This window comes from Elephantulus edwardii, unplaced genomic scaffold, assembly GCF_000299155.1.
Source record: "Elephantulus edwardii isolate Elephantulus edwardi_28Jun2011 unplaced genomic scaffold, EleEdw1.0 scaffold00024, whole genome shotgun sequence".
Taxonomy (NCBI): Eukaryota; Metazoa; Chordata; class Mammalia; order Macroscelidea; family Macroscelididae; genus Elephantulus; species Elephantulus edwardii.
Window position 1 is genome coordinate 3,406,726 of NW_006399774.1, and position 12,896 is coordinate 3,419,621.

Sequence of the window (12,896 nt, forward strand, 5' to 3'; positions counted from 1 at the left end):
TGAAGCTGTGAACACTCTCAATCTCTTCGTCATCCATCCTGATGCTGCCAATTGGTCCAGTGGTGAGAATCTTTGTCTTCTTGACATTGAGAAGAAGAAGAAGATGTGCATGTTACTGGCACAAAAAATAAGGTCTCTCTTGCCAGGGTAGGAAGGCACTGCCTAGCTGGAGTAGCCTGTGTGGGGTCTGGCTCTTGCAGCAAAGGATAAAGTAGCAGGTCCAAGAGCCCTGCAGAGAACAGCCCTCCCAGATGTCAGTGGGTGAGACTGAACTGGAACCTGTGGCCTGGTTGGTAGTCCACCACTCCCGCTTTGCATTGCTAGTAGCAGCGGCTTCTCTTAAAAAGAGCCAAGGGTTGGCTGGTGCATCAACAGGTGGAGGGAGCCTCAGACACGGACGTGTTTCTCATGATTCAATGCCACACCACCACCATCTTCACAGATGCCAAGGAGTCCAGCACCGTGTCCGAGCTGAAGCACATCATCGAGGGCATCCTGAAGCCCCCATCTGAGGAACAGCACCTGTACAAGGACAACCAGCTCCTGGAGAACACCAAGACCCAGTTCGAGTGTGGCTTCACCAGCGAGACAGTGAGTCCCCAGCCCCGACCTCGGTGGGGCTGGCCTTGTGGGTAGATGGCTCATTTGATGACCTTATCATCCAACCCTTCTCCACCCCAGAGGAGCTGTTGGACGTGATGGTGGCAGGGGATTCAGGAAAAAGTGACCATGAGGAGGCTGGGCCATGAAGGTGGTGATCCCTCCCCTTCCAATAAAGAGATTTGCGTGTAAAAAAACCCCAAAATCCAACATTAAAGAAACCCTATGTTGTGCAACAACAAATGACTAGAAAACGTAAGTCTCTGTAAACTTCCATTAAAATTAATAATAAAAAAGAAAGAAACTCTATGCTTACAAGCAAAAAAGAGCCCAGACTCAAGTCCCTTCTTCTCATAGCCCTGGTTACCAACCTACCATTCTACACACATTATTACTCTCTGACTGAGAGTCTATCTTTCAAATTTTGTGCTTTGAGAAACAATTGGCATTTTAAGTAGTGAGAACAGCATTAATCACTTTTAAGAAGGATGTCGTATCTGACTGACTTCACAGTGCTGGAGGGAGAAGATATAATTGCAGGGCCTTGAAAGCAGATGTGGTTAGATCCTGTCTTCCAGCCCGGGAATTCTTCTCTGACTGATTACGTCATGTTGTAAGATGATACCCAGTGTGTAGGAAGCCAAAACCATTAAGAGCCTCGTTCAGATTTCATCCCCCTATCCTCTGTGGTGCAAAGGCACCACCAGCATGTGGAATGACTCAGGGTATTGACTCTTCTGAGATCCGCTAACAGTTTTCTCTTCCCCTGGAATTAGGCAGCGAGGCTTCTGCGGCCAGAATCCCCACTGGGTGGAACTCTGTTAGCTGTTTATTTGTGAAAGACTAGAAATGGGAGTCCGTTTTGCCAGGAACATTCCTTGGAAGATTCATGAGGATTGGGAAATACTAAATATTCAATAAAAATAATTTAAGGGGGGAAATTATGCTGCATTTCATTATTAATGTAGGACAGACTCCATGCTCCACAGATGGTGATAAAGTGTGAAAACAATTTGGCCTCCTTATGAAGAAAGAGGCCAAATAATTCAAGAGCTATTTTGATATGTCTTTATAGAAGGAGATGTGCAAGGGAGAAGATAGCCCACTGTCGTTCATAGGGTCATTAGCAACCCTCCATGGTTTTTCCCAGGCCGGAAATCTCTACAGAAGAAAGCTGTCCATCTTTCTCTCATGTAGCATCTGGTGGATTCAAACTTCTAACCTTTCAGTTAGCAGTCTAATGTGTTGTACACTATACCACTGATGTTGCTAGAGCTGGTTGGTTACTGATAGATGTTGTTGCTGTTAGGTGCTGCCCAGTCAAGTAGACTCAAGGTAACGCTTTGAACAGCAGATCTGAACGCTGTCCTGGCCTGTGCCATCCTCACAATCTCTGACACACTCACGCCCATTGCTGCAGTCACTGTGTCAATCCATTGACCCTCATTGAGGTACTTCCTCTCTCTCGCCATCCCCTCCACCTTCTCAAAGCAATAGCCTCTCCTAGAAATAGTACAAAGTATGCGAGATGAAGCTTGATCATCTTTGCCTCCAAGAAACAGTCTGCCTGCACTTTTTTTCAAGACATATCTATTGTTGTTGTTAGGTGCTTTCAAGTCCTGTATGACTCACAGTGACCCTATGAACAATGAACCCTGTTCTATCCTGCACCGTTCTCACACTTTCTAAGACACAAGAGCCCATTGCAGCAGTCACCGTGTCAATCCACCTGGTTGAGGGTCTTCCTCTCCTTCACTGACCCTCCACCCTTCCCAGCATCATGTCCTTCTCCAAGGAATAGCTCCTCTTCGAAACATGCCCTAAGTAAGTGAGGCGAAGCTTCATCATTCTTGCCTCCAAGGAGCATTCCGATGTCCCCTTTCCAGTCCTATCTGAGAGATAGAGATATCTAATCCCCTGTGAGAATGGAAGTGACAGATAGTGTCATCTCATGGACACTGCAGTTGAAACAGTGTCTTCTGGCCTCTGAGGGCTCCTGAGTCATCCAAGTCCTCATTAAAGGACACAGCCTTACTGATATCCACTTTACCAACTCACTTCATTTCTGAGGTGCTCTCAAGTATTTAACATTTTCTACATGAAGGATTCTTTCCATGCCAATAATATATGAACAAGGTTCCTTTTATTCTTTTCAAGCTCAACTCACTGCTGTCGAGTTACACCTGACTCACAGTTGACCTTCCTCCAGTGGGGAGGCTTTTGGAGATTGTAAATCACTTAGAAGGAGATTGTCTATCTTTCTCCTATGGAACCACTGGTGGAGTTGAATCACCAGAGATGAAATACATATATAATCTCCTCAGAAATCTGCAACTATAAACAATATCAATAACATTTTGGGGCACATCTGTTGGATTCTGCAGTAGGCCATGGGGCTGGCACATGACAGAACTGTAGTCTTTCACGGTGCGTGAAGGGTCAATGAAGGAGACGGATTGACACAGTGACTGTAGCCGTGGGCTCGAGTCGATCACAGGTATTGAGGATGGTGTAGGATAGGGCAGGTGTGGGGTTAAGGATTCATTGTTCCAAATGACTCTCCTAGCCATTGACTTTGATTTTGCCTTGTGGATGATTGGGAATATCTGTACAGGGCATGATTCATTAGCCACAAGGAGACTGGCTAGTCTCCCCAATAAAATGAGCAAATTCAACAGCATATTTCACTTGGGCATCTTACGACCAACAAAGAAGAAGAAGAAGAGTATGGAGAAGTGAACGCCCTATGAGGCTAGAGATTTTTGTGCCTCTCAGTCCAGGGCTACAGGAGCAGCAGCTGGGAACCAGAGGCCTGATATGAGACAGAGCTCATGTTGGAACTGCTGCCCCATAGAACCAGAGTGAGAAGCCTTTTGTCCAAGTTTTTGTGGGTTTTGTTTTTTTGTTGTTCTTTAGGCCTGGGTGGGGAGAGCCGTAATAGGCAGGACTAAGAGCTTTGTAACCCTGTACTAAAGTGGTGAGACTCAAGGCTAAGACACTTGCAAGCACATTTTTAGAAGCTGTCCGGACTGAATGATTGTATCTTGCTGCCAACCTGAATTATAGACTTGACATCCTTAAAAAAACCTCATAATCATAAGTGTGGTTTTGTGTGGTCTGTGAGCTATTGCAATGGATTTTGGACTCAGCAGAGCAGTAAGATTGGTTTTGGGATAAGTAGAAAGAGGTGAAGGAGTGTAGAGGATATGTCTGCCCTCATGAGAATTTCTTTTTTTATTGTGGATGTTGTTGATGTGGACAGTTCCCCCTCATGGATTTACTAGAACTCAGATACAGCCATTCTCACATGGCCCTGACTCTTTTGATAGCAGGGTTGATATCCATTAGTCATGGGGTTGGAGTCTTAGTCACTTCAACAGCACATCACAGTAGCGGCAACACTGAACGTGGGGGCTGCTATGAGCTGGAGGCTGACTTGAAGGCAGCTAGCAATAGTTTCAACTCGCAAAGTCAGTAGAAAAATGATGATGGAATTGATAGATATTTAAAACATAAGAGATGATCACGTCCAACTCAGTCAAATGCTGTACCATCTTTCTACATTTACTCTTCACAGGAAAGCAACCTGGGATAGCAGACACTCCCAGGCAGAGTTGGGGCTTGCCTCAGTGAAAGAACCACTGTGGCCTCAGGCAGCATCTGTGAGGTGTGGGCATCACAGCTGGCTGGTATCACACCCCGAGCAGCCCTACTCTGCTGAAGCCTAGCCTCAGGAATACTTCCTTCGCAAACAATGCCATCCAGAAACAGCCAGCTGTTAGTAAAAGATACTACAGTGTTTTGCTTTGTTTGTTTTTTTGGTGATACTCCAGTTTTTGTAATGTGAGCATTTATGCTGAGAATTTTTGTTATTGTGAACCATCGAATCAGGACCAACTCATAGTTGAGTCTCCAGCAGGTTTTCGGAGGCTGTAAACCACACAGGAGTTGGTTGCCCATCTTTGGTGGGTCCCAGAGACTGCAAAGCAATGGTCCAAGCTCCAAGCTGTAGCTTGTGGACCTGTTTGATTTGACCCACAATGGTTTAAAAATTTGAGAAATGAAAATATTTGTTGGAAGATTTTTAGAGAGAAATCAGAATTTCCTTTCTCCTGGAAAACTGGAAGAGTCACCAAGGCCACCTGCATATTCTTGGGTGACAATACCTAGAGCTTAGTGGCAGCTGGTGCTTCACCCAGGAGTCAGCCTGCCAGTCTGCCCAGCTGGCTTCACGCTCTGTTTCTCCAGGCCAGAGGCCTTGGTGTCTGTGCTCCGCCTTGTCGCACTACTGTGTGCACATGACAGCACCCCTCTGCAGCTGTCACTGATGCTGTTGTTTACTCCAACTCTCTGGGACTTGTGCCTGCAGAGAACTGTGCTTCCTAGGGTTTTCAGGGTTACTAGCAGTTGGAAGCAGACCGCTGGGCCTGTCTTCTGATGCACTGATGGATTTGTTCGAACCTTCAACCTTTCTGACAGCACTTAAAGATTTAACTATTTGCACCATCCAGGGACTTTGCTGGGTGAGTTGTTTGTTTAACCAGAAAGTGATGCCTTTCTGGCAGTTTGATCCACCAGTAATGCAAGAAAGATGGTCATTCTCCTCCCACCAAGTTCACACCCTCTGAAAACTGGCTGGAGGGTCAGCCATGAGTTGGTTCCAACTCTATGCCAGTGGGTTATAAGGCTCTCAGGCAGGTAGGAAAGGAAGGGGTCGCCTCATGACCTGTATATACCTTATATACTCATCGCCACAAATTCAAACTGCCGAAGAGGCGTCATATTTGGTTCGCACTGCAACTCCTGTTGAACTCTCAGAGGAGGGCATAATAAACATCCTCATGAGAGATGGACAAAAGAATGCCGTTGTCAATGATTTCATTTTACATGGATTCATAATCAATATCCACGTTGCCAGTAGTCAAAAATCAAAAGCTGTGTTGCATTGGGCATATAAGTTTTCAAGGAGCTCTCCAAAGTGCTAATAAGCAAGGATGCCAGTTTAAAGACTAAGGTGTATCCGATCCAAACCATGATCTTTTCAATTGCTTCCTGAATGCATCTCAAAGTTGGACAGTGAATAAGGATGACAGAGGAAGAATTGAAGCCTTTGAATTGTGGTCCTGGGAAAGACTGCTAAATACCCTCTGAACTGAACTGCCAAGAGAACAAACAAGTGTCCCTGGGAGGAAGAGCAACCGTGATATTCCGTAGGGACAAGGATGGTGACACTTCACTGATATGCTTTGGGCATGAAGTCAGGCAGGGCCAGACCCCAGATAAACATCATTCTGGGGAAAGCTGAGGTTCAGAGAAAGGCAGGAAGATGGATTGACACAGTGACTGTGACCATGAGCTGAAGCCTATCAGACATCATGACCATGGCCCAGGACAGGGCAGGCTCAGATCTGTTGTTCATGGTCACTGTGATTTGTAGCTGACCTGATGGCAGCCAAGAACAATAAAGCAGAAAGGGATAGGAAAGAGAATGATGGGAATAGTGAACAATATTGTACTATTAGCATTGCAATTAGTGTCGCAGATTACAGCATATAAATTGTTCAGTGGAAAACGAATTTTCTTTGGAAGTTTTCACTTACACTGCAATAAAAGTTAAAGAAAATGCTAACTGGGATACAAAATTGGAAGGCACTCCCTTTGTTTTGGCTTCCTCAGGAATTAATCTACATACTAGGATTTAAAAGGAGGGGGGAAACATTATTTTTTTTAAACATTAATCATTAGGTTGAAAGTTATTTTTAAAGAACTTTGAAGTATTGTGGTTTTATTTTCAGTTAGAAAATCATTCCAGTTTTGTTCAACTTTAGAATTCTTAACATTGTTATTTTTGCTTTGATGCATGATGTCAAATTATGTATGCATTTCAAAGCTTGTCAATTAAAAGGCAAAAGTTGGATGTTGTCTTTTATATATATATATATATATAAAATGACAACAGTTCTGTTTTATTTTCTTATTAAACGTAGCTGTCAGACATGTGCACACTATATTCCAACATTCCTAATTTATTTGGCTATCTTTTCATATCTTTTAAGTGTCTTTCAAAATTTTTTTTCTGATTTGCAAAAAGTTTTTGAAAATTAAAATATTTAATTCTTTGTCATGTGAATGGCATTTTAACTACAGGTGGCAACAGATGTTACAGCAGAGAATCTGGATGTTTTAAAAAGGAATGGAAGTAAGATCCGTCATCGCCTCAGTCTTATTTTTTTGCCAGCTTTCTTAATTCCACCCGTGGCCAGGGGACCTTTGCCCACGGCCTTTGCTTTTAGTTGCTTGAGTTTCTTCTGTTCTTCTTTTTGTTTCTGCTTGAAAGCCTCATCTTCCTCATCCATCTCCTTGGTCTGCTTCTTGGGCTGTTTCAGGGGCTCTTCCTACCACCTTCGCGGCCAGACATGGCAACAGCCGCCCCTTCCCCAGACCTTCAATCCAGTATCTCTTTTTAGATTTATTACTGTGTTTAATTTTCTGTTTGTCTACTTATTATACCATTACTACATAATTTTTAGCTATTATTATCTTATATTTTAACATAACTCTGACAGCTTTTCATTTTCAAAATTTTTTTCACTTTTTAAAAAAATATTAGTATAGTTTTGTTATATCTCAATTATCTGTTGTTGCTAATAGAATGACTCATAGTGACTTTATGAACAACAGCTCTGAACCATATCCTACTCTGCCCTGTCCTTATCATCCTGACCCTCTTGAGCCCGTTGTCACAATCACACTAGAGTGGCTTAATTGAGAATATATTCATATAACATAGAAAATAATTGATATCACTAAAATATTAATTTGAACCCCTTAAAAACATACAGGAAAGTCCAAATATTCATCTTTACACTGAAAAAAGAGAGACCAGCACTGTTATTGTACTTATGTGCAGCCCTAGGCATAATAGCTCTGAACTCTTGCCCTATCTAGAGCCAATCTCATTGCCTCTGACACACTTACCCCCCATACCCTAGTCATTGTGTAAATCTATCTCAGAGTCTTCCTCTCCTGTGCTGTCCCTCCACCTTTCCAAGCATGTTGTGCTTTTCCAAAGACTGGGCCCTCCTGGCCTCATGCAGAAAGAATGTGAGATAAGAGTTTCAAACTCCTTGCCTCCATACGCCCCTTCAAATGCTCCACTTTCTCTCTTGTTTCTGCAGCTCCAAAGACCAAACCTCCCTCTCCTTAGATCCTAGTTTTTTCATGGAGTCATTTCCACGTACTTGTAAACACAGCACTATTGTTCTGGTCTTTAAATGAAATAAAACAATTTCATCTTGATCCACATCTCCTTCTATCTATCAAAGAAAGCAAGCATGGGAGCATCCATCCTTCATTTTCTTAGTTCTCATTCTCACTTTCATTCAGAGGGCTTCCTGCTTCCACTACTCCGTTGAGAGAGCCAGGGCTGAAGTCAGGGTTAGCCACCACGTTGCTAACTAAACCTAGATGTCCAGTCTTAATCCTCTCTTATCTCTCCTATCGGCAGCATCCAGCATCGTTGTTATGTGCCATGAGTTAACAATGACTCAGGTGACCCTACGAACAATGGCTCTAACCCTCGTCCTATCATGAGGCAACCTCACCCTCATGGCTACAGCTGACCTCACTGCTACAGTCACTGTGTTAACCCATCTTATTAAGGGTCTTCCTCTCTTACGCTGACCATCCTTCACCAAGGACAGGTCCCTCCTGACAATATGCCCACAAAGTGTGTTCTTCCTCCTTTTTTGAAGCTCCATCTTCAAGAGGTATTCCAGGAATCAAATTCTGTTTTCCTCTCACCTCACTGGCTTTTCAATCTTACTCTCTTTTCAGGGTTCCTCTACATCTCCCAAATGCTTGATGATGATGCTTGGGTTTAGGACCACTGGCTTCAAGATCTACCTTCATTCCTTTGATGATCACATCAAGCCTCTATCTTTAAGGACCATCAAAAGATAGGACTCCAGCCCACGTCTCTCCCCAGAATTCCATTCACTTCTTGACATTTCACAGGAAACACAAGCATAACCTGTCAAAAACGAAACTACTGTCCAAGTGAGACCCCGCTAAGCACCTTCTCCTCCAGTGTCAGTTCTTCAGACAGCCTGCATGTTCTCAATGTTCACCACACCTATACTATTACAATCCTTGGGTAAGTCTCTCAACTTCCGTCATGGTGGTAAAAACATGATTATGTCACTTCTGTTCCCCAAAAGCTCCAATAACTTCTCCCACAAAAGAAAAGCCAACCTCCACACAACGCCCTCAAGGTTCTTTGCTTCTCGGCCCTAGACCTCTTCCTTCCTCATATGTTACCTTCCTTCTCTTGCTCACTCCATGGCAGCCACACTGGTCTCATTTAACAGCCAGAAAGGATCCCACCTCAGAGCCTTCAGACTTGTTTTCCTCTTTGCCTGGATCTCTCCTCTATCACATCTGCATGGTTCACACATTTCAGTACAGCCTCAGAGAGGTTTCAGGGGGCCAGCCTGTCACACAAGGCAAATCCTCCCCGATCCCTCCCACCCGCCTCCTGTCCCTGTCCCCTTGCCTATACTGTTTTCCCAAGCCTTTTATCACCTTGAATTGCTCCTCTGGAAGCTCATTCCACTCCTTGACGTACTGCTTTTCAGCCAAAGAAAGCTTGCCCTCCTTGTCAGAGAGCTGAGACACTTGAAAAGGTGCCTGCCAAGTTTGTGGGCTCCCAGAAAGTCCAGCGTTTGATGGAGGCCCTTCTGAGCCTTGTTGGGGAGTGACTAGCACACCAGAAAACCCAGCAATGTCCCAGTTCCTGATAAAGCTTTGGGCTTTCCACTTGTAACCTAATAGGAAGTCAGTGGTAAACCATGACATATTCAAGGGAGACTAGAAACCCAGTTGGGTCGGACTACACTTTGTGGTGTATAATTTGCTTTATAATTATCTGTCTTCCCTAGCTAAAATTGCTTGAACACAGGATCCCTCCCACCACTTTTCAACTCTGTTTGTTGTTGTTTAAGCTCCTTTGACTCTATCACTTAGAATGGTAGCTGGCACTGGGTAGCTTCTCAGTAAGTTTGATTCTGTGTCATTTTCTGGGTAGTATATAAACAGCAGGAGCCCTGGTGGCATAGTTGGTGATCTTTGGGGTGCAAACCGAGAAGTAGTAGTTCAAGAGCTACTCCTCAGGAGAAAGCAAAGGGGAGGCAGGCTCCTCCCACGAAGAATCTCAGTCTCAGACACCTGTGGAGGGTGGGCATGACTCAGAATTGACTCAGAGGCACTGGGTTTGGTTTGGGGTTATAACACTGACACTCCAAAAACTCACTGCTGTTGAGCTGAACCCAACTCAAAGCTGGCCCTACGGTGGTTTTTCAGAGGCTGTAAATTGTATGGGAGGAGATTGTCCATCTTTCTCTTGTGGAGCAATTGATGGATTGGAGCTGCTAGCGACGTGCTATGCTTAGGACAACACTGTAGCTCCTTACGGACTAGACTACCGGGGCTCCCCTAATACGAATGATTGCTGTATGTCATTTCTGAAGAAGACTACTGACTATCCCATGGACTGTCAAAAGAACAAACACATAGGTCTTGGCATAGGATTGGCTATTGTAGGATGGCACAGGATAGAACAGGGTTCAGATCTGTTGTTCAGAGGGTCACTGTGGGTCGTACTCAACTTGATGGCTCCTAGCAATACCACCATGTAATTTCCAGGTATTTCTAAAAGTTGTTGATTGCCGGTGAATTGAGCACAACTCATGGTGATCCTATGAAGGTCTGAAGCCTTTCTATAATTATGGTCATTTATCAATGTTGATAGCTTCCACATAATAACAGTATTCAAGCTTTATAAGAATCTGAGTGTAAGTGTTCTGAGGTTAGACGGATATTTCTCCTTCAGATCGGCTGATGGATTTGAAAGAGTGGAGACACAGCCCTTGATTAGCAGTATCAAGCCTCAGGACCCTGAAAGTTTCCTAAGGGAATACCTGATAAATGCTGCTCCTAAGATCCTGTGCTCCAATTAGAATAATAATTCATTATTAAGACATGTTAAAGTTACGGTATGACAGGTCAATTCCCCAGGGGTATGTGGCTTTTCTAAAATGATGTGCACTCGACTCTGACAAAGTGCAGCGAGAGTGCTCCTTGGAGGCAAAGATGCCAGAGCTTCATCTCACATATTCTGGCATGCTACGAGGAGATGCTGTTTCTTGTGGAGAAACACCATATTTTGAAAGTTTGGGAGGGAGGGTGGCAAAAGAGAAGAAGACACTCAACCAGGTGGACTGACACAGTGACTGGAGGGTCAGCAAAAGAGAGGAAGACCGTCGGCAAGAATGACTGACACAGTGACTGCAGCAACGGGTCCAGTGTGTCACTGATTTTGTGACGCTGTCACAGGACGGGCCAGGCTTTAGATCTGTTGTTCATAGCATTGCTATGGTTGTACTCAACAGTGCCTAACATCAACAAATAACCATCCAAGTTTATCTGAAAAAGTTGAAAGAGAAGCACCATAGGCTATTCTTGACAAGAGAAGTGTTTCAGGCTATTCTCAATCCTTCACTGATCTTTAAGTTTCTTTAAAATTGTCTATCTTCTAGTTTGGGGGAATTATTTTTGTTTCCTTTTCTTTTCTTTCTTTTTCACTTACTGAGACCAGATCTCTTTATTTCTCAGGATAGAACAGATTTGACATTATGTAATAACAGCTATCACTTATTGCCATCACGATGTACATTTTTAACCATGTGATCTAACCACCTCTTTTCTTTTTGCAGACTACTGTATTCAGTTTTATGACTCAGTGATTCTCCTAAAGCCCATCTGAAGACATTGACCCAAGTCAGTGTCAACGGGAAACAGCCACCTGGAACTTTTGTGTGGAGGGAGCCTCTCGGTGTTCTATATGCTGCACACATTCTCCCACATCATTAAGTGCTGTTGTGGGCGTGGGCACCTCACCTGGATGTTGAGCTGCTTGTCGTGCAGGGCTCTCTGCAGCTCCTGGAGGCTGCTCTTCAGCGTCCTCAGCTTCACCGCCAGCTGCTCAGCCTCATCCTTCGTGTGCGCCTTGCCCTCCAGCAGCAGGTTTTCATTGTGGACTGAGAGCTCCGACAAGGCCACCACCTTCTGCTCTATTTCCACCAGCATGTTCTGCAGCAGAAAACACAAACAAACAGGGACACCATGCACGGAACCTGCCAGACTCAGGAAGGGTGGTTTCCACACAGAGCACATGTTCCTTGCTTCACAGAGGTGAACAGGTTTTCTCCTAGCTTATCTAAAGTGTACATTTTTTTCCATTTTTTTAGCGTCTTATTTATTTCTTTTTTATGATGAGATATCATTTAATTAAAAATGCATGGCAAAAAACAGGAACACACAGAAAGTGTATATTACACAGGTTCATGAGGAAAGATTTTTTATTTAGTGTTATCCCATTATTTTTGTGTTAGCATGACACACCATCTCATGGTTGCTGTGAAGCTAATCACTGTGACACTGATGTGTCAAATAATGGTCACCCATGGCAGACAATGTTTGGTGGAGCTTCCTGATTAAAACAAGCTTGGAAGCAGGAGTGGCATCCACTTCTGAAATGGCTTGCCTCCAGAAACCCTATGAATAGTGCTCAGGCCTTTCATTCATAGGGTTGCTATGAATCGTCTAAAACTCGACAGCACCTAACAGCAACAACAACAACATGAGACACTTACATGGCTAATAATAGTAAAGAGATCCACATGACCTTTACTTGTTAAACTAAAGAGAGACTTTTCCTTCAAGACCCTGTTTCTCTAGGTTATTTTCTTTCTAGGTTGCTGATTTTACAGTTTTCATTTATAACCTATATATGACATATTTTTAACCTGACATTACATGAAGCTTCCTGAGGAAATCTGCTTTCATTTTCTGGGCCAATTCTCTCACGCTGCAGGGCTTTTCTCTAAAATAGATGACTAAGTTGGGAGAAGATGCAAAATAGCCTCTGTTCTTCCAAACTAAAATTGAAAACTGAACCCCCCAAAAAATGTACCTTTCTACAGAAGTCATTCTGCTTTTAAAGTCCTTAACTCTGGACTATTTCAGAAAAGCACTTTCTATTTTATATTAAAGTAAGCAGCTTATTTGAGAAAGAATATTTTTGTTTTTCTGTGCAATTTCAGTATTTCTGTCATCAGCTTTGTAGAGCTTTGAAAAAAATAATTAGAATAAATTGTAAAATTTTTTTTAACAAAATGAAGCATAAAGGAGGATATTTTGAAAACTTTCTTTTTAATTTCAGATAATTCTGTGCAAGA

At 43.4% G+C, this 12,896-nt stretch overlaps 1 protein-coding gene across 1 annotated transcript in view; it reads right to left on the reverse strand.

Annotated features, from left to right (window-relative positions):
- The window catches only part of SYNE1 (spectrin repeat containing, nuclear envelope 1), a 644,155-nt gene that overhangs the window by 229,946 nt on the left and 401,313 nt on the right, over positions 1-12,896 (reverse strand). The window contains exon 95 of the mRNA XM_006882743.1: positions 11,557-11,748. Coding sequence (XP_006882805.1) covers positions 11,557-11,748 — 192 coding nt within the window. The remainder of the gene's footprint in view (positions 1-11,556; positions 11,749-12,896) is intronic.